General features: G+C 40.8%; 1 protein-coding gene across 1 annotated transcript in view; it reads right to left on the bottom strand.

The window, feature by feature from the left end:
• Positions 1-22,545, bottom strand: part of RIOK2 (RIO kinase 2) — a 160,140-nt gene that overhangs the window by 41,813 nt on the left and 95,782 nt on the right. Inside the window, exons 3-4 of the mRNA XM_071683128.1 lie at positions 14,216-14,384; positions 6,527-6,736 (exon numbers count right to left, since the gene is read on the bottom strand). Of these exons, the coding sequence (XP_071539229.1) occupies positions 6,527-6,736; positions 14,216-14,384 (379 nt within the window). The remainder of the gene's footprint in view (positions 1-6,526; positions 6,737-14,215; positions 14,385-22,545) is intronic.

The following is a 22,545-nucleotide window of genomic DNA, read 5'->3' as shown; positions in this document are numbered from 1 at the left end:
TAACCCTACTGTACCTAATAATCTTGCTCTTATTCACATTTACTCTTAACTTTCTTCTTTCACACACTTTACCAAACTCAGTCACCAGCTTCAGCAATTTCTCACATGAATCAGCCAACAGTGCTGTATCATCAGCAAACAACAACTGACTCACTTCCCAAGCTCTCTCATCCCCAACAGACTTCATACTTGCCCCTCTTTCCAAAACTCTTGCATTCACCTCCCTAACAACCCCATCCATAAACAAATTGAACAACCATGGAGACATCACACACCCCTGCCGCAATCCTACATTCACTGTGAACCAATCACTTTCCTCTCTTCCTACACGTACACATGCCTTACATCCTCGATAAAAACTTTTCACTGCTTCTAACAACTTGCCTCCCACACCATATATTCTTAATACCTTCCACAGAGCATCTCTATCAACTCTATCATATGCCTTCTCCAGATCCATAAATGCTACATACAAAGCCATTTGCTTTTCTAAGTATTTCTCACATACATTCTTCAAAGCAAACACCTGATCCACACATCCTCTACCACTTCTGAAACCACACTGCTCTTCCCCAATCTGATGCTCTGTACATGCCTTCACCCTCTCAATCAATACCCTCACATATAATTCACCAGGAATACTCAACAAACTTATACCTCTGTAATTTGAGCACTCACTCTTATCCCCTTTGCCTTTGTACAATGGCACTATGCATGCATTCCGCCAATCCTCAGGCACCTCACCATGAGTCATACATACATTAAATAACCTTACCAACCAGTCAATAATACAGTCACCCCCCTTTTTTAATAAATTCCACTGCAATACCATCCAAACCTGCTGCCTTGCCGGCTTTCATCTTCCGCAAAGCTTTTACTACCCAAGTTACATCCCAATTTAGTTGTCCCACAACCCTGCTGAACCTAACAGCCTTGCTCTTATTCACATTTACTCTCAACTTTCTCCTTTCACACACTTTTCTAAACTCAGTCACCAACTTCTGCAGTTTCTCACTTGAATCAGCTACCAGCACTGTATCATCAGTGAACATCAGCTGACCTATTTCTCAGGCCCTTTCATCCCTAAAAGACAGCATATTTGCCCCTCTCTACAAAAGTCTTGCATTTACCTCCCTAACCACACCATCCATATACAAATCAAACAACCAGGGAACATCACACATCCCTGCTGCAGATCGACATCACTGGGAACCAATCACTCTCCTCTCTTCCTACTCGTACACATGCCTTACATCCTTGTTAAAAACTTTTCACTGCTTCTAGCAACTTACCACCCATACTATATACTCTTAAGACTTTCCACAAGGCATCTCTATCAACCCTTTCATATGCCTTCTCCAGATCCGTAAATGCTACATACAAATTCATTTGTTTTTTCCAAGCATTTCTCACATACATTCTTCAAAGCAAATGCCTGATCTATACATCCTCTACCACTTGTGAAACCACAATGCTCTTCCCCAATCTGATGCTCTGTACATTCCTTCACCCTCTCAATATACATTAATACCCACCCATATAATTTCCCAGGAATACTCAAGAAACTTAAGCCTCTGTAGTTTGAACACTCACCTTTATCCCCCACTGCCTTTGTACAATGGCACTATGCACTTCACCATAAGCCATACATACAATCAACACCAATCAACAACACAGTCACCCTCTTTCTTAATGTATTCTACTGCAATACCATCCTAACCCATCACCTTGCTGAATTTCATTTTCCACAAAGCTTTCACTACCTCTTCTCAGTTTACCAAACCATTCTCCCTGACTCTCATTTCACACACCACCCCGACCACTCTATATCTGCTACTCTATCATCAAACATTCAACAGACCTTCAAAATACTCACTCCATCTCCTTTTCACTTCCTCATCACCTGCTATTACTTTCAGAAATGGTTGAGGATGTGTGAATCAGGTGTTTGCTTTGAAGAATGTGTGTAAGAAATCTCAGGAAAACAGGTGGATTTGTATGTAGCATTTATGGATCTGGAGAAGGCATAAGACAGGATTTATGAGAGATGCCTTGTGAAGGTGTTAAGAGTATATGGTGTGGGAGGTAAGTTGCTAGAAAGTTTTTACCAAGGATGTAAGGCATATGTACGAGTAGGAAGAGGAAAGTGATTGGTTTGCTGTGAAGGTTGGTCTGCGGCAGGGGTGTGTATGTCCCCATGGTTGTTTCATTTGTCTATGGATGGGGTGGCTGGGGAGGTAAATGCAAGAGTTCTGGAGAGAGGGGCAAGTATGCAGTTTATTTGGGAGGAAAGGGCCAGGGAACTGAGTCAGTTGTTCTTAACATTCATTCACACTCAGTCTCTAGCTGTCATGTGTAATGCACCCTAAATTACAGCCACCTATCCACATCCAGGCCCCACAGACCTTTCTATGGTTTAGCCCAGACATTTCAAATGCCTTAAGTACATTAACAGCATGTCAACCCCAGTATACCACATCATTCTAATTCACTCTATTCCTTGCATGCCACTCACACACCTGTATGTTTAGGTCCCGATCGCTAAAAATCTTTTTCACTCCTTCCTTCCATCTCCAATTTGGTCTCCTGCTTCCCCTTGTTCCCTCTATCTCTGACACAAAAATCCTCTTTGTCAAGCTTTCCTCACTCATTTTCTCCATATGTCCAAACCATTTCAACATACCTACTGCTTTCTCAATCACACTCTTTTTATTACCTCACAACTCTCTTTCCCCCTCATTACATCCTTGATCAAATCACTTCACACCACATATTGTCCTCAAACATTTCATTTCCAACACATCCATCCTCCTCCGTATAACCCTTTCCATAGCCCATGCCTCACAACCATATAATATCATTGGAACTATTATTCCTTCAAACATACCCATTTTTGGTCTCCGAGATATCGTTTTCTCTTTCCACACATTTTTCATCACTCCCCAACACCCTCGCTCACCCTGTGACTCACTTCCATTTCCAAGGTTCCATTCGCTGCTAAGTTCACTCACAGATATCTAAAATACTTCTCTTCCTCCAATATTTCTCCATTCAAATTTACATCCCAACTAACTTCTCCCTCAACCCTGCTGAACCTAGTAACCATGTTCTAATTCATATTTACTCTCAACATTTTCCTTTCACACACTTTTCCAAACTCAATCACCAACTTCTGTAGTTTCTCACTCGAATCAGTCACCAGTGCTGTATCATCGGTGAACAACTGACTCACTTCCCACACTCTCATCCCCAATAGACTGCATACCCTTCCCTCTCTCCAAACCTCTTGCACTTCACTCCCTAATCGCCCTAGGAGTTCCTTCTATCCTTTGGAGGCTCCTGCAGCACTCAGGAATCTGGCAATACCCAGTAGTTGGGACCAGAGGTCACAGTGTTGTGAAGTTGGGTGTGTGTCAGTGTGTAGAGAATGCAAGGCACCTGAGGAGCAAGAGCTCAGTGTCTTCATTATGGTAATAACATTATGGGCAAGAATGGTCTTAGGATATGTTGAAATGGCTTCTAGTTTTGTCCAGAGTATAAGTGGGAGAGTGGAACTTGCATTTGTGTTAAGCGTTGTTGTTTCTCATGGGTGTGCTATGTGTGTTTTGAAGGCTGGAGCTTATGGTTGAGTTTGGGGGTCACCTGATTAGTTCTTGTTAGGTTATTTCAAGGTGTGTGTTTTGTCTGTGTCACATTTGTTAAGGGTGGGGGAACTCTAAGTAAAAGTTACCAAAGTGTGAGGAAGGGGTAAGCTTTCCATTTCTACTTGGGGGTTTGTGGTTAGTTATAAAGTGGTTGGGGTGGGAGTGATCCAATGCTGTTGCATAGAAGTGCCTAACATGTTTTGGTGGGACTGTATTGGGAGGATCTTTGTTCCACTGCAAAAGGTGATGAGTGTTTATGGTTGCAAGGCAGCCTATGATTGTTTTGAGAACACTACACTGAGTGGTTTGCAGGTCTGTCATATTTGCTTGTGGTTAGGTGGAAAACCAGGCAGGTAAGACACACTTCAAAGTGCATTCTCATGACATAACCAAATTACTTTAGAGTATCATTTTTCACCCACTTGGCCTTTCCAAAATTTTTTCTCTTTACATTCCCTGCCATATGAAATCTCTCATACACCCCTTTCTTCATTATACCTAGTCATACCACATGCTCCTTTCAAACAAATAATTTCCAAAGCCTGGATACTTGACCTCTGTAACTCATCCCAGGTCCATATTTCAGCTTGATAGGTGAGGGTTGGGAGGACTATGACATCCTTTGTTCCTTTCTTCAGTTCTATACTTAGACCAATACCGTTCATTATTCTAATACGGGAATGACTCTTCCACCATATATTGCTCTTTCCCTTATCTCTCCTTCCATATCACTAAACTTACCCAAGACAGCTCCTAAATCTTAAATTCTCTCACCTCTTCCAGTCTTTCTCCCCTATATCTATAATACAGTTTCGTAAACTTTTTTCTCACTCTATAGGACTTTGCAAAAATGTTACTTTCACACTCCATTAATTTACTTTTATGCACAGTTCCCTTCAATCACTTATGGTTACACACATCATAAAAGAAACTTACAATTTACGCAACTACTCTTCACTCTCAGCAAACACCACATTATCTTCACAAACAGGCTTGTCACTAGCCATCATATCTTTCCACCATAGTTACTCTCTAAAAACCTTTTCCCTAGTCTCTTTCATCTCTCTTGTCAATTCATCCATATTTATGTTAAAAGGCCACGGTGACTTTACAAAACGCTGTCTCACACTCACATGTATACCAAAATTTTGCTCAACTTTCTCTCCACTCTTGCACATGCATCTGCACTTCTAATGAAGGCTTTCACACCATCCAACAGTCATCATTCTACCCCATACATCTGTAACACATTCCATAAAGCATTTCCACTTGACTCTTTCATATACTTCCTCCAGATCCATAAATGCTTTATATAGCTTCTTAACTTTTGACAGATACTTCTCCAGTCATTCTCACTGCAAACACCTGATCCACACATTCCCTACCTCTCCTAAAATGCCCTTACTCTTCAATTATTATGCATTCAGTCACTTCCATCACTGCATCAATCAACATTCTTGCATACACTTTTCCTGGTACACTTAACAGAATTATTCCCCTAAAATTGCTAAATATATCCTTAGCACTTTTTCCTTTGATTAAAAGAACAATAATAGCTTTCACCCAATCCTCATGAAAAAACTTCTACTTCCATGTTAAATCACATATCAAAAGCATCCACTCCATCACACTTTCTCCTCCATACTTCAGCACTTCAGCCATACTCCCATCCCATGCAGATGCCTTTCCTACCTTTAACCTCATCATTGCCCTTCTTACCTCCCTTTTTACAAGCCCCTGAACTTGTATCCTTTTACCTCCATCCTTTATACCCTTGCATGTAACAAATGCTCCCTCACCTTCTTGTGCATTCACCACTCTAAGACACTCTTTCCATCAACCTTTTACTTCCTCCCTTTGACTCAAGAACTTCCCTTCCTAACTTCTCACATTTACATTTCCACTCTAACATCCACTTCTTTCCTTTTTCACCTTCTTCCATTACAATTTCTTATCTTCCTTAAACCCGTTACTTGACTTCCTTCCAAAATCTTCTTCTACTACTTTGCTTTCTTTTATCAGCTGCTTATATTTTCCTCTCCTTTGCTGAACTTCCACTGATACATTTCTTTTGAAGAACCTGCTATATCTACTGGGTGCCTTTTTCTTAACTTCTTTCATTCATACTTCCACCCTAACATCCATCTCTTCCTTTTCCACCTCCTTCCAATACAAATCCTTATCTTCCTTAAACTGTTCACTTAACTTTCTTCTACAATCTTCATCTACTCTGTCTTTGATTTCCTCTACCACCTTCCTAACATTCCACTTACATATCTCATATTCTTACTCCCTTCTTTGCTGAACTTCTGCCATTGCATTTCTCTTTTCCTTCTCTTCCACAGCATATCTAATCTCATCCATCCACCATACATTTCCATTTCTATTCTTATACTTCAAAATGTTGCATCTAACTACTAATTCTACAACCTTTAATAGTCTTTCAAAATCAGAAAGACCTCATTCACACATGACAGCACCACTACATTCACTGCACTTCCATTTTTCTACTTCCACTTCTCCCGGATCCTCACTTTCACAAGACCTGCAAAATGCTCAGAATTTCCAAGAATCCTTTCAAAACCCAAGCATCCAGCACAACCTTTCATCCATTGCCACATAATCAAACCCTTCTGTTTTTCTCTTTCATCATTTATCACCCACTTATATCTGTGAATCATCTTGCACTGTAAAAAGGTGTTGGCAAGAAATAAACCCTTCTAAACACAGACATGCACTCACAACTTCCATTCTTATACATATACTCCAGGCATTCCCCATTCACGAACTATTATACCAATGTCATTATATCCCTTCTCACTACTATATATGATAACTTAATACCAATTTGTAATCATGATTAACTTTAAATGTACACTCACAAAGGGTATCCATTTACAAGTTCCATGATGACACAGTGTCTGGAACAGTCTACTGGTTGAGGGACAGGAAATCCTCTGCCATGGAGGGCCTTCATGTAGGCAAATTCCTTTGTTGCAGACAATCTTGACAGGTACAACCAAGACATTCTACGTCTGTGATGATGATAATCACGCTTTTCTCTTAGCTTTCGAAACGATGTTCGGCCAAGTCTGCAACAAAGAGAAAAAGAAATTCAGTTCCAACTACAATGGAAAAAACAAATGCCAAAACCACTTACAAAATTCTGTCTGCAAAAGACAACTATTTTAGCAGTGGTACCATATGTATCTGTCTTTTCAACTAATCACTCTCGTTTAGTCATACTTCAAAAGAGCTATTACTCTCTCCTTGCTGAAGTGCCCATAAGGGAGTCATTTGCAGTTATGTACAAATATACCTTCAAAGCTGCACTTCATGATGGAGCAGAGAGACATTGGACTCCTTTCAAGTGAGAAAGTCCTCAACAAGATTCCTTTCTGTCCTTTTTTGATAATGGTGCCCTGTCGAAAAAGACTTCTCATTCATGGCATAAAAACCTGTAAGTTGAGACTAGTAACATTTACGTACAGAGACAGCTTACAACAATGTAATTCTGGGATGCAGATAACTTAGAAATTAGCTGATAAATGTTTACTGACCTCAGCTTTACAATATTTACTGATTAAATGTAGATTGTGTATTCACACCAGAGTACAGGTACACCACCAATTTTCCGGCACCATTGGTTCCAAAGCATTGCTGGATTAACCATTTTGCCGGACCAACCATGGTCACGTAATAATAATTCATCAACAAACTTCTAACTCACAAATCACTCATCTCTCATGTGTCTAAAGTATACCATGGACTGCTAGAAGTTTAAATTGAACAAATATTAAATGTTTGAGCACCCTAAGATGGTAAGTCTGTCCTTAGATTGTTTGAGTCCTCTGGGTTCTTCTTCGTCTTCTGTTGTTAGCGTCTTTCTAGGTGTGCATCACTAGAATAATGCAGTTTCGTCTGCATTATACACCTGCTCAGGACTGTGGTGCTCGTCAGTTACGAGTTTCACAAATTTGTCTACATACTTGGCAGCTCCTTCGTGGTTTGCAGAACGCTTTTCTTCGCAAACTTTATTCATGGAAATTCCATGACGCTTCTTGAGTCTTTGAAGCCATCCTTCACTATAGTCCCGTTCATGTTGTAATTCATGTTCTTTATGGAACAACTCAGCCTGATCCATTATTATGCTACCTGACAAGTCCACTCCATCACTCCAACGCTGTAGAAACATTCCATTATCACTCGATCGTGCTCAGTACTCTTAACATCTTTCATAGTTTTTCTAATCATCATTTTCTTCTTGGAATTGCTGTCTGCATAGAATTTCAATATCTTATCCCTTTGCTTCTTTATATCATAAACAGGTGATGAACCAATACTGTAGATGTCACACATCTTACGCACCAAAATACCGTTCCATTTTTTCAACAATTCTACTCTTATCTTGGCTCAATATGGACTGATGTTTATGTTTGACACCACGACTGACACTCTCATATGTCTTAGAAGCCACAGCTAGGGTTAAATCTATGCAAAATAAGCTAAGTATCTCACAGGATTGCAGTATCACCACCAACAAGTGCAGTGTAAAGAATGTAAATAAGCACGCCCTACACACAATGCTATCTGTGGCCACCCAGTAAACTGGTCTGGTGGCCATGGTAATTTCATGTTCCCTCACATAATTTTGTCCAGAATAAAGGAGGTGCTAAATCATCAGCTGCTGGAAATTCGGTGTACCTGTACCTGATAATAAAATCCATGTGGTTTATATTCATTTATAAATTTTTTCATCTAGTTCCTTATTTTCTGTGATCCCTAATTTTCAAAGGATAATGTTGCTATCAATCAACTCTTTATTACAGCCTAAGAAATTTACATTTTTCTAGGGATTTCACTTATTTTCAAGAGAAAAAGGCTATCAATACAGTCTTTACATTTTTCTAGGTATTTCACTTTGATTTCCAAGAGTTCAACAAAACTGATAACCTACACCTAATGTGTTTATAAAAGACTGAGCAACTGAGGTACACAGGCCACCTCTCACTACTGCCAAATAGAAAATGAGGTACAGTATTTAGGGTAAATACCTAATGAATACTTGAAGAAGTGTATGGGGGTCTTCTACCTTCATAGCTGTTGGGTTGGATCACTGGTCAACCAAGCTGCTGGAAGCTACAGCCCATAGGCCCACATAGCCCCTACAGCCTGATTGGTCTGGTACAGTTTGTAGGTACTTTTCCAGGGCACTCTTAAACTTCTTAAGCAAGGATCCCATGTTGTTTCCGATGATAGTAGGCAAGGTGTTGAATGGTCTTGGGCCATGGATATTCAAGGTGCTCTCTCTTTTTGGAAGTATCACACCTTTGGATTTCAGACATACAGTATCCACAAAAATACCTTGTCCACCTCCATCTAATTCCATGGGAGTTACAATCTAAGGTTCATTGTGGGTACAAGCATATGAAACAACTCTCAGGGTGAGATAACTGTGTGCCTGATTGCTGAGACTAGTGTTTCTAATGGTGTGAGCACCAGTAACCCATCTCAGTGTGCCTCAGGCTGTCTTTAGGGAAGGAAAGTGTTTCTTTATTCCTCCTGACTACCACTTTATTTTGGAAATTTCCCTTCAGGGCACTGTATTTCTTCCACCTGTACTTCATGATGGTTAGCTCTTACCTTTCTAGGAGGAGTAAGCTTGAATTCTCACCTAGATGCAAGAAAGTGTGGGTACACGAGAGATTTCTATGCACACTGGGTGCTCAGAATGCATGATCAGACAGCTGCCTGACAGCATCTGTAGCCTCCCTGACATCATCCCACCACCAAAATATATCCCTGTTCACCCAAAAAAAAGTCTTCTAGATCTACAGACAATCTCCTAGAATGAAAAGTATTGGAGCAACCCCATATTTAAGCTGCTGAACTCATGAAAACCCATGCAAAACTTCTAAGAAATATCTCTCAAAGAACAATTTTGCCTGTAAAAGGACTTTCACAATCCCTCCTGCAACCCAGCTGTCCAATCCCTGCTTACAGAGAAAATGAAATGCAAATGACTTGCATTTGCAAAGAAATACAAAGACTAGAGTGAGCATCAATGGTGTAAGGCAAGAGAGGTTGAGGAGGTTGAAGGGTGCCAGCCAGTATGATTCGTTTAAAAGTGAAGAAGGTGGAACACCCACTATGACAACCTGGGGTTGCTTCAGCAGTGTAATAGATATTGAAGGATAGTACTTCTTACCTAGCAGCACTACAATGAATGTAGAGCAGTACATTAAGGTGCTAGAGGACCATTTTTATGAGGTTCATAGGTGTACTCACTTTATGCAAGATAGCATCCACTACCATAAGGCTAGAAAGGAGATGAACTGGTTGTCAGAGAAAAACATTCAACAGCTGGAGTGGCCTGGAAACTCTCCCAGACCTTAACTCAATCGAGAACTGTTGAAAACAGCTGAGAATCAAGCTTTCTCCTTGCAACACCTCATTAATGGCACCTCACCTAATTCAGATCAAGACCCTAAGGACCTAATACAGTTTAAAAACTTGCCAATTCCATACTCAAAACATTTGCAGATGGCAATTAAGGCTAAAGGAGAGAAGAAAGAGTACTAAAATCCGGTGAGACATTGCCTTTGTTAATATATGGTAGGTGGACAATTTTTTTTTCTTTGTGGGCAATGTAAAATTTTTACAAAGTCTTCCACGTCTGTCATGCCAGTAAGTTATTTCTGAATGTACATGACAGCCATACTTCCTGAGACTTTCCAAGAAAATATAATATACCTCTCCTATCTGCCCTTCATGGAATGTGGCCTCAGAGATTTCAGGTATTTCCGGTAATTTAGTTACTTTACCACATTAATAGGGGCAAAGAATTTCTCTGTACACTTTCTAATTCTGCAATTTCACATAACTTGTTGGGTGGCGTTAAAATAAAGCAGTATTCATTCCATGAAAGAATTAGCACCCTGAATAATTATTGGATATTCTTTACAGAGTCCAGCTCACCATCCTTCTGCAAGAGACAACCGTTGTTTTGTTGCATTAGCTGAAGGTTAGGTCATTAAAAGTTATTACTCTAAGGTCTTTCAAACTGTTTAAGTGGTCCATGATGGCATATGTGTCTGTCCAGAATTCTGTACTGTTTTTGATTATTTCATTTTCCTCATGCCATAGGAGTTGAAACCTATCTCCATGGAAAAGTATTTCATACTCAGTAGCCTCGCTGGAAATTTTGCTTTTGTCTCTTCCAAGCCTTCAGCAACTTCTACTAACATAATTTTTCATAATTAGCCTTGTATTACCTGAAATGGAAGATATGAAACTTTGTCTCATGACTGCAACAACTTCAGATATGAGAATGAAGAACAGGAGGGGTATAAGTAAAATTCCCTGAGGAACTGAGCTTTTTACCATAAAGGCAGTGGACATGTTGTGATCTGTTTGTTAAAAAGTTGTATAACTATTTCCCAATTTTTATTTATCCCACATTTTGCATTTTATGTGCTCCTCTACTATGGTCACAATTGTCAAATGCTTTTGCAAAGTCTGTGTAAATACTTTCAGCAGTTTGTTTGTTTTTGAGAGCTTTAACATTTCTGACACAGTAGGCATGCAACTCAAAGAGGCAAGATCTTTTCATGTCTTCCTCAATCATTTTGACCTGACATTTTCCAAAAAGCAGAGTCTCCACTTTCTCCAAAATTTGTAAAAACTTTCCTTTGTCTTGTCTCTTCATTGGAAGAAATTGGTATGTAGGACTCCACCTCAGCCAAAATAACCTTTGCTCTGTGTTCAGCACAATACAAGGCATCCCAACTAAAGAGTCAGAACCCATCCTAGGGAAAGTCAATAAAAAAGGTAGACAAGAACAACTTTTGAGTTCTCCCAAAGTGCCACATTTGGCATCTCAAGGCAGGGATAGAGGATGAGCTTATTCCACTAGATTTAACAAAAATAAGATTGTGGTCAGACAATCCTAAGGGGGTAGAAATGGTCTACAAATAGCAGGAAGGCTCAGTGATAAAAAATATGTCGTGTGTCAGAAGAGTGGTTATGATGGGTGGGTACAAGGGTAGGGTGCTGAATTAATTGTTCCAGATCTTTAAGAAGAGAAAAAAGAAAAGCCCTTAGCTACAACAGGATTGTCATACTTCTTGCAGTCTTTGGGGGTCTTCATCCCCACAGCCTGGGATGTTGGATTTGGTCATTGATCATCCAGGCAATAGGAAGCTGTAGCGTCAGGCCTATATAGCCCATACAGCATGGCTCATCTGATACACCTTGTAGGTACTTGTCCTGTACATTCTTAAACTTCTGAACTGTACATCCCAATCTATTTTTGATGGTAGCATGCAAGGTACTGAAGAGTCTTCAGCTCTGAATGTCGAAGATGTTCTCTCTTATTGTGCTCACCTCTGGATTTTAGAGGTAGTATCTTACAGTTTTCCATACCTGTTATGCCAATAGGATGTTATTTCTGAATGTAAGATGGGTACCATACATTCTAGAATCTTCCAGATACAAATGATGATGTACCACCCATCTGTGATCCAGGGAGCATCCCTTCAGAGACTTCAGCAATTCCCAGTAAGGTAGGTCCTTTATTACATAAATATCGGTCATGAAAGATCTCTGAACATGATCTGCTTCCACAATTTCACCCACCATGTAGGAGGATGATAGGACAGAACAACATTCAATTCGTGAAAGAATTAGCACTATGAATAACATCAAAAGTGGTGTTTCTTCTTTCCTCTTGATGGTCCACATGATTCAGCCAGCTAACCCTCTGCATACGACAACTGTTTTTCTTGTCCCAGTCAGAGACTAACTGATCCTTGTACTGTACATTGAAATTACAGCATGTGGATGAGAGATAGCAGAGTTTTATGCTAAGAAGTCAGATAGCTGTGGAGAGAGAGAGAGAGAGAGAGAGAGAGAGAGAGAGAGAGAGAGAGAGAGAGAGAGAGAGAGAGAGAGAGAGAGAGAGAGAGAGAGAGAGAGAGAGAGAGAGAGAGAGAGAGAGAGAGAGAGAGAGAGAGAGAGAGAGAGAGAGAGAGAGAGAGAGAGAGAGAGAGAGAGAGAGAGAGAGAGAGAGAGAGAGAGAGAGAGAGAGAGAGAGAGAGAGAGAGAGAGAGAGAGAGAGAGAGAGAGAGAGAGAGAGAGAGAGAGAGAGAGAGAGAGAGAGAGAGAGAGAGAGAGAGAGAGAGAGAGAGAGAGAGAGAGAGAGAGAGAGAGAGAGAGAGAGAGAGAGAGAGAGAGAGAGAGAGAGAGAGAGAGAGAGAGAGAGAGAGAGAGAGAGAGAGAGAGAGAGAGAGAGAGAGAGAGAGAGAGAGAGAGAGAGAGAGAGAGAGAGAGAGAGAGAGAGAGAGAGAGAGAGAGAGAGAGAGAGAGAGAGAGAGAGAGAGAGAGAGAGAGAGAGAGAGAGAGAGAGAGAGAGAGAGAGAGAGAGAGAGAGAGAGAGAGAGAGAGAGAGAGAGAGAGAGAGAGAGAGAGAGAGAGAGAGAGAGAGAGAGAGAGAGAGAGAGAGAGAGAGAGAGAGAGAGAGAGAGAGAGAGAGAGGGGGGGGGGGGGGGGGGGGGGGAAGATATAGCATACTGGGTCAAGGAAGAGAAACATGACAGCTTCTGTGGTGGTAACTTACTGCACCTGCGTCACTACACTTCCCAACAACCAGGTGGGAGTACCCTCCTGGTCAATGCCAACCTAACAGCTGGAGGCACTGATGAATAGAGTACCCCATACTTACCCTGTGATACCTCATGAAGTCTTTTGGGGTCTTAGCTGCTATAGCCCAGGTTGGGCCCAGACTGCTGGAATGGGTCAATGGTTGACCAAGCTCTGGAAGCTGCATCCTTCATGTCCACATAACCTCCACAGCCAAGCTGGTCTGATAAACTTTGTAGGTACATGTCCAATGCACTCTTGAACTTCTCGCCTACGTATCCCAAGCTGTTTCCGATGGTAGATGGCAAAATGGTGTAGTTTTGTGCCCCACATGTTTAAAGTGGTTTTTTTTTTTTTTTTTTTTTTTTTTTTTTGGTCCATATCACACCTTTGGATTTCAGAAGTAGTATTTTACGAAGTCTCCCGTGCCTGTCATGCCAGTGGCGCGATATTTCTGAATGTAAGCTGGGAACCAAATCCTCTAGGATTTTCCAAGTACATATGATGATATACCTCTCCTGTCTGTGCCTCTGGGAGTATAGTTTCAGATCTTTCAGTCATTCCCAGTAATTTGGTTCCTTTAGCATATTAATTTGGGCTGCAAAGCTCTCTGGACACTTTCTAAACCATAATTTTGCCTGAATTGTAGAGTGATGTCAGAACAATATTTAATTTATGAAAGAATCAGTGCCTTGGTTTAGCAATTCAGCTACAGTTTAGGGTTTCCATTTGTCACCAACATTAATATTTTCACTAATTCTTCAGAAAACCTCATCATTGTCAAGAATAATATGACTTTACAACTTTGAAAATAGAAAAGAAATCACCCACAAATGAAAGTCTATGGAGAAGAGCTTTTTCAAACATAAGTACATGATGGACTTAAGATCTACATTTGTAACTCATAAATTAGTGATAATCACAATACTTACCTATGAAGTTTCATACATAATGGGTTTCCTGTAGTATCTGTCACCACATAGATATCTGATTCTTTGCCCACACCAATTTGACTTCCAACACCTCCCAATACATCTCTTGATGAAAGAACTTTCAAGGCTAAGTAGTCATAACCCATGTTGGTTAACCTGTAGCCATCATCTGTAAAGCATCAATTATACTTCAGAAAATGAACCCTCCATATGAAAAATGGTTAGCAGCATAATACAGTATAAAATCTGCATTTTCCTGGATTCTTATTTTCTGGCTACAAGATCTACCTGTTTTTCTCATACAAAGGATAACAAAAAGCAACACACACTGGTCCTTTTCAAAGTTCTTTACGATAATGGAAGAAATTAGAGGAAAAGAATAGTGCAGCATGAGCAGAATAGCTAACAGAAGACTTAAAGAGAAATATCTGAAAACTTGTACAACGCATCAGAGTGGGTTGGAACAATGTGGTTTCAGAAGTGGTAGAGGGTATGTGGATCAGGTGTATGCTTTAAAGAATGTGTCTGACAAATATTTAGAAAAACAGGATATATTTGTACATGGCATTTATAGATCTGGAGAATGCATATTGCAGGGTTGATAGAGATATTTTGTGGATGGCCTTGAGAATGTATGATGCTAGAAGCAGTGAGAAGTTTCTATCAAGGGTGTACAGCATGTGTAAGTAGGAAGAGAGGACAGTGATTGATTCCATGTGAAGGTGGGTCTGCGGCAGGGGTGTGTGATGTCACTATGGTCATTTAATGTGTTTACGGATAGGGTGGTCAGGAAGGTAAATGGAAGAGTCTTAGAGAGAGTATGTAGTCTGTGGGGGATGAGAGGGCCTAGAAAAAGAGTCAGTTGTTGTTTGCCGAGGATATAGCACTGGTGGCTGATCTGAGTGAGAAACTGCAGAAGTTAGTGACTAAGTTTGGAGGAGTGTGTGAAAAGAGAGTCAAGAGTAAATGTGAATAAAAGCAAGGTTATTAGGTTCAGCAGGGGTGAGAAACAAGTTAGGTGGGACATAAGTCTGAACAGAGAAAAACTGGATGAAGTGATGTATTTTAGTTATCTGAAGTAGATATGGCAGCAAATGGAACCAAGGAAATGAAAGTGAGTTACAGGATGGGGAAGGGAATGAAGGTCCTGGGAGCACTGTAGAATGTATGGAGAGAGGAAAGTTATCTGGGAGGTCAATAATGGGTGTGTTTGCAGGAATAGTATCAGGAGGGTTAGTGACTTCTGCTTAGTGAGCTAGCACTTTAAAGGCTGTCAAGATGCACTCCTCTGACTTAGATAGCTGTCGTTTTTTTCAGCCTTATTAACATGTGGACTACTGGCATTCTGTCAACAAACATGCGTTCTCTCCATGTTATATGTAACACTTGACAACACTAACTCATGCAGTTCATTCTTCATAACCCTTTTGGTAAAAAGGGCAGGAGCAGTAGACAGCAATAGGTAGGAACATTTAGGCAGGAGCTTTAGGTACAAACATTATGTAGAAGTAGTAGGTAGGAGCATTAGACAGAAGAAGCCATTACGAACATTAGGTAAAAGCCTCTGCAAACACTGCACTAGACTTGTCCTCTGCTGGTGGCCTGTTAAGGGCAAGGCATTAAAGGCTAAGAAGCAGCATTAAGAGTTCTTGAATTATGGAGGCCCTGTTGCCACAGCCACCCCTCTGAGGGAGTTCCAACTGGAACGGGTGACAGAGGTATAGACAGACAGATGCAAGAGGAGTTTCAGCTACATCATATGGTTGCTAGATTTGGGTTACAAATAAGATTATGCGCAGGAGGGTGGACAAGTTGGAAATGAAATGTTTGTGGACAATATGTGGTGTGAGGTTGTTTGATCAATTAAGTAATGAAAAGGTAGGAGAAATGTGTGGTATTAAAAAGAGTGGATGAGAGAGCAAAAGAGGGTATGTTGAAATGGTTTGGACATATGGAAGACTCAGTAGCGAAATGTTAAAAAAGATGTTATTTACATCAGAAATGAAGGGAATAATGGGAAACGGGAGACCAAACTGATGGAGTGAGAGTGTGAAAAAGATTTTAAGCAATCAGAGCTGAAAATGCAGGAAAGTGAAAGATGTACATAATAAACTGAATTGGAACTTTCTGGTACACCTGGGACAATGTGTTATCAATGGATTGAACAAGGGTATGTCAAACATCAGAGGTAAAGCATGGAAAGGTCTATGGGGCCTAGTTATGAAGTGGGAGCTGCTGTATCGGTGCATTACAAATGACAGCTCGAGTATGGATGCCACATCGCTGGGAATGGATTTGGCAGCCTTGGAACCATGGAAGTGGAGGTGAGTCACAGGGTAGGGGAGGGGGTGAAAGTTCTGGGAACATTGAAAAATGTGTGGAAGGCGAGAACATTATCTTGCAAAGCAAAAATGGGTATGTTTGAAGGAATAGTGGTTCCAACAATGTTATATGGTTGCGAGGTGTGGGCTATAGATAGAGTTGTGCGGCGAAGGGAGGATGTGTTGGAAATGAGATTTTTGAGGACAATATGTGGTGTGAGGTGGTTTGATAGAGTAAGTAATGAAAGAGTAAGAGATAATAAAAACAGTGTGGTTGAAAGAGCAGAAGAGGGTGTTTTGAAATGGTATGATCACATGGAAAGAATGAGTGAGGAAAGACTGACAAAAAGGATATATGTGTCAGAGGTGGAGGGAACGAGAAGTGGTAGACCAAATTGGAGGTGGAAGGATGGAGTGCGAGAGATTTTGAGCAATTGGGGCCTGAACATGCAGGAAGGTGAAAGGCGTGCAAGGAATAGAGTGAATTGGAACGATGTGGCATACTGGGGTCAACATGCTGTCAATGGATTGAACCAGGGAATGTGAAGCGTCTGGGGTAAACCATGGAAAGGGAGCTGTGGTTTCGGTGCATTATACATGACAGCTAGAGAATGAGTGTGAACAAATGTGGCCTTTGCTGCCTTTTCCTAGCGCTACCTCGTACACATGTGGGGGGAGGGGGTTGTCATTTCATGTATGGCGGGGTGGCCACGGGAATGAATGAAGGCAGCAAGTATGAATTATGTACATGTGTATATATGTATATGTCCGTGTATGTATATGTGCATGTGTGGACGTGTATGTAGATGCTAACTTAAGGGAGTTATCAATGAAAGATCTAGGGTACTTTAACTTAGATTCAAAGAAATCATTTTATAGAGCTGAGCCTAAACCTACCACTGACACCAAGAATCTTTTAGTTCTCCCTTTTAATAATAATTTTACTTTATTTCCCATGTTGCTTAATTCCTTTAATGTAAATGTTGCCTTCAGCAACAATAATACTATAAAGAATATCTTAATCAGGAATTCAACAAAAAATTCTCCTGAGTGTATCTATAATGTGCCATGTAGAAATTGTGATAAGTTTTGTGATGGGTAAACTGATAAGGATCTTTCTGTTAGACTTCAGCAACATATATATAGTATAAAAACGGGACAAGAATCAAATGCCTTGTTTAATTGTGTTAAAAACTATGATCATTGTATTGACTGGAGTAATGCCTTCTCATTTATTAACTCTAATAACTCTACTACCACGACAAACATCATTGAATCTTCTATTATCAAATAAACAAAGAATCATAATCTTAATATTAGTGATGGTCTATACAAATTAGATAACTTTATTGTTAATAAAATTTTTAAAATGATAAATTTATGATATGCTCATTTTCTGTCTTGGAAAGTTTACCATATGTCGTCCTAGCTACGTCTCTTCGTTGTATATCAACTGACTGTTATATTTCTCTCTTGTGTCTCCCCTGATAATGTGATTATTACATGAAAGTGCACTTAGGAACTTATAGTGTTTCATTTCCCCCGTGGACACATAGGAATATCTTGATCACGTGCAAATTGTGATCCTTTCCAATACATATATATTATTATTATTATTATTTTGCTTTGTCACTGTCTCCTGCATTTGCAAGGTAGTGCAAGGAAACAGATGAAAGAAATGGCCCAACCAACCCCCATACACATGTATATACATACACGTCCCCACACGCAAATATACATACCCATACATCTCAATGTACACATATATATACACACACAGACATATACATATATACACATGCACACAATTCACATTGTCTGCCTTTATTCATTCCCATCGCCACCTCGCCACACATGGAATAACATCCCCCTCCCCCCTCATGTGTGCGAGGTAGCACTAGGAAAAGACAACAAAGGCCACATTCGTTCACACTAATTCTCTAGCTGTCATGCAATAATGCACCGAAACCACAGCTCCCTTTCCACATTCAGGCCCTAGAGAACTTTCCATGGTTTACCCCAGACACTTCACATGCCCTGGTTCAATCCAGTGACAGCACGTCGGCCCCGGTATACCACATCGTTCCAATTCACTCTATTCCTTGCACGCCTTTCACCCTCCAGCATGTTCAGGCCCCGATCACTCAAAATCTTTTTCACTCCATCCTTCCACCTCCAATTTGGTCTCCCACTTCTCCTCGTTCCCTCCACCTCTGACACATATATCCTCTTTGTCAATCTTTCCTCACTCATTCTCTCCATGTGACCAAACCACTTCAAAACACCCTCTTCTGCTCTCTCAACCACACTGTTTTTATTACCTACACATCTCTCTTACCCTTACATTACTTACTCGATCAAACCACCTCACACCACATATTGTCCTTAAACATCTCATTTCCAGCACATCCACCCTCCTGCACACAACTCTATCCATAGCCCATGCCTCGCAACCATACAACATTGTTGAAAGCACTATTCTTTCAAACATACCCATTTTTGATTTCCGAGATAATGTTCTCGACTTCCACACACTCTTCAATGCTCCCAGAATTTTCGCCCCCTCCCCCACCCTATGATTCACTTCCGCTTCCATGGTTTCATCCACTGCCAAGTCCACTCGCAGATATCTAAAACACATCACTTCCTCCAGTTTTTCTTCATTCAAACTTACCTCCCAATTGACTTGACCCTCAACCCTAATGTACCTAAAAAAATTGCTCTTATTCACATTTACACTCAACTTTCTTCTTTCACACACTTTACCAAACTCAGTCACCAGCTTCTACAGTTTCTCACATGAATCAGCCACCAACACTGTATCATCAGCGGACAACAAATAACTCACTTCCCACGCTCTCTCATCCACAACAGACTGCATACTTGCACCTCTTTCCAAAACTTGCATTCACCTCCCTAACCATCCCATCCATAACCAAATTAAACAACCATGGAGACATCACACACCCCTACCGCAAACCTACATTCACTGAGAACCAATCACTTTCCTCTCTTCCTATACGTACACATGCCTTACATCCTCGATAAAAACTTTTCGCTGCTTCTAACAACTTGCCTCCCACACCATATATTCTAAATACCTTCCACAGAGCATCTCTGTCAACTCTATCATATGCCTTCTCCAGATCCATAAATGCTACATACAAATCCATTTGCTTTTGTAAGTACTTCTCACATACATTCTACAAAGCAAACACCTGATGCATATATCCTCTACCACTTCTGAAACCACACTGCTCTTCCCCAATCTGACGCTCTGTACATGCTTTCACCCTCTCAATCAATTCCCTCCCATATAACTTCCCAGGAATACTCAACAAACTTATACCTCTGTAATTTAAGCACTCACCTTTGTCCCCATTCCCTTTGTACAATGGCACTATGCAAGCATTCCGCCAGTCCTCAGGCACCTCATCATGAATCATACACACATTAAATAACCTTACCAACCAGTCAACAATACACCGACCCAATTTTTTGATAAATTCCACTGCAATACCATCCAAACCCGCTGCCTCGCCAGCTTTCATCTTCCACAAAGTTTTTACTACCTCTTCTCTGTTTACTAAATCGTTTTCCCTACCCCTCTCACTTTGCACACAACCTCAACCAAAACACCCTATATCTGCCACTCTATCATCAAACACATTCAACAAACCTTCAAAATACTCACTCCATCTCCTTCTCACATCACCACTACTTGTTATCACCTCCCCATTAGCTCCCTTCACTCAAGTTCCCATTTGTTCCCTTGTCTTATGCACTTTATTTACCTCCTTCCAAAACAACTTTTTATTCTCCAGAAAATTTAATGGTACTCTCTCACCCCAACTCTCTTTTGCCCTCTTTTGCAGCCTGTTGTGGATGAGAGAGCTTGGGAAGTGAGTCAATTGTTGTTTGCTGATGATACAGCTCTGGTTGCTGATTCATGTGAGAAACTGCAGAAGCTGGTGACAAAGTTTGGTAAAGTGTGTGAAAGAAGAAAATTGACAGTAAATGTGAATAAGAGCAAGGTTATTAGGTACAGTAGGGTTGAGGGTCAAGTCAATTGGGAGGTAAGTTTGAATGGAGAAAAACTGGAGGAAGTGAAGTGTTTTAGATATCTGGGAGTGGATTTGGCAGCGGATGGAACAATGGAAGCGGAAGTTAGTCATAGGGTGGGGGAGAGGGCGAAAATTCTGGGAGCCTTGAAGAATGTGTGGAAGTCGAGAACATTATCTCGGAAAGCAAAAATGGGTATGTTTGAAGGAATAGTGGTTCCAACTATGCTGTATGGTTGTGAGGTGTGGGCTATGGATAGAGTTGTGTGCAGGAGGGTGGATGTGCTGGAAATGAGATGTTTGAGGAAAACATGTGGTGTGAGGTGGTTTGATCGAGTAAGTAATAATAGGGTTAGAGAGATGTGTTGGCAATAAAAAGAGTGTGGTTGAGAGAGCAGAAGAAGGGTGTTTACAAATTGTTTGGTCATATGGAGAGAATGAGTGAGGAAAGATTGACAAAGAGTATATATGTGTCAGAGGTGGAGGGAACGAAAGAAAGTGGGAGACCAAACTGAAGGTGGAAAGATGGAGTGAAAAAGATTTTGAGTGATCGGGGCCTGAACATGCAGACAGGTAAAAGGCGTGCAAGGAATAGAGTGAATTGGAACAATGTGGTATACCAGGGTTAACGTGCTGTCAATGTATTGAACCAGTGCATGTGAAGCATCCGGGGTAAACCATGGAAAGTTCTGTGGGGCCTGGATGTGGAAAGGGAGCTGTGGTTTCGGTGCATTATTACATGACATCTAGAGACTGAGTGTGAACGAATGTGGCCTTTGTTGTCTTTTCCTAGCGCTACCTCGCACATATGAGGTGGGAGGGGGTTGTTATTTCATGTGTGGTGAGGTGGTGATGGGAATGAATAAAGGCATACAGTATGAATTATGTACATGTGCATACATATATATGTCTGTGTGTGTATATATATGTATAAGTTGAGATATATAGGTATGTATATTTGTGTGTGTAGACGTGTATGTATATACATGTGAATGTGGGTGGGTTGAGCCATTCTTTTGTCTGTTCTCTTACGCTACCTCACTAATGCGGGAGACAGCGACAAAGCAAAATAATACTAATAATGATATATATATATTGAAAAATGTGTGGAAGTCGAGAACATTATCTCGGAAAGCAAAAATGGGTATGTGTGAAGGAATAGTGGTTCCAACAATGTTGTATGGTTGCGAGGCGTGGGCTATGGATAGAGTTGTGCGCAGGAGGATGGATGTGCTGGAAATGAGATGTTTGAGGACAATGTGTGGTGTGAGGTGGTTTGATCGAGTAAGTAACGTAAGGGTAAGAGAGATGTGTGGAAATAAAAAGAGCGTATTTGAGAGAGCAGAAGAGGGTGTTTTGAAATGGTTTGGGCACATGGAGAGAATGAGTGAGGAAAGATTGACCAAGAGGATATATGTGTCGGAGGTGGAGGGAACGAGGAGAAGAGGGAGACCAAATTGGAGGTGGAAAGATGGAGTGAAAAAGATTTTGTGTGATCGGGGCCTGAACATGCAGGAGGGTGAAAGGAGGGCAAGGAATAGAGTGAATTGGAGCGATGTGGTATACAGGGTTTGACGTGCTGTCAGTGGATTGAATCAAGGCATGTGAAGCGTCTGGGGTAAACCATGGAAAGCTGTGTAGGTATGTATATTTACGTGTGTGGACGTGTGTATGTACATGTGTATGGGGGGGGGTTGGGCCATTTCTTTCGTCTGTTTCCTTGCGCTACCTCGCAAACGCGGGAGACAGCGACAAAGTATAAAAAAAAAAAAAAAAAAAAAAAAAAAAATATATATATATATATATATATATATATATATATATATATTTTTTTTTTTTTTATACCTCGTCGCTGTCTCCCGCGTTTGCGAGGTAGTGCAAGGAAACAGACGAAAGAAATGGCCCAACCCCCCCCCATACACATGTACATACACACGTCCACACACGC

Source organism: Panulirus ornatus, chromosome 35, assembly GCF_036320965.1.
Source record: "Panulirus ornatus isolate Po-2019 chromosome 35, ASM3632096v1, whole genome shotgun sequence".
NCBI classification, from domain to species: Eukaryota; Metazoa; Arthropoda; class Malacostraca; order Decapoda; family Palinuridae; genus Panulirus; species Panulirus ornatus.
This window is presented reverse-complemented; position numbering and strand designations above follow the sequence as displayed.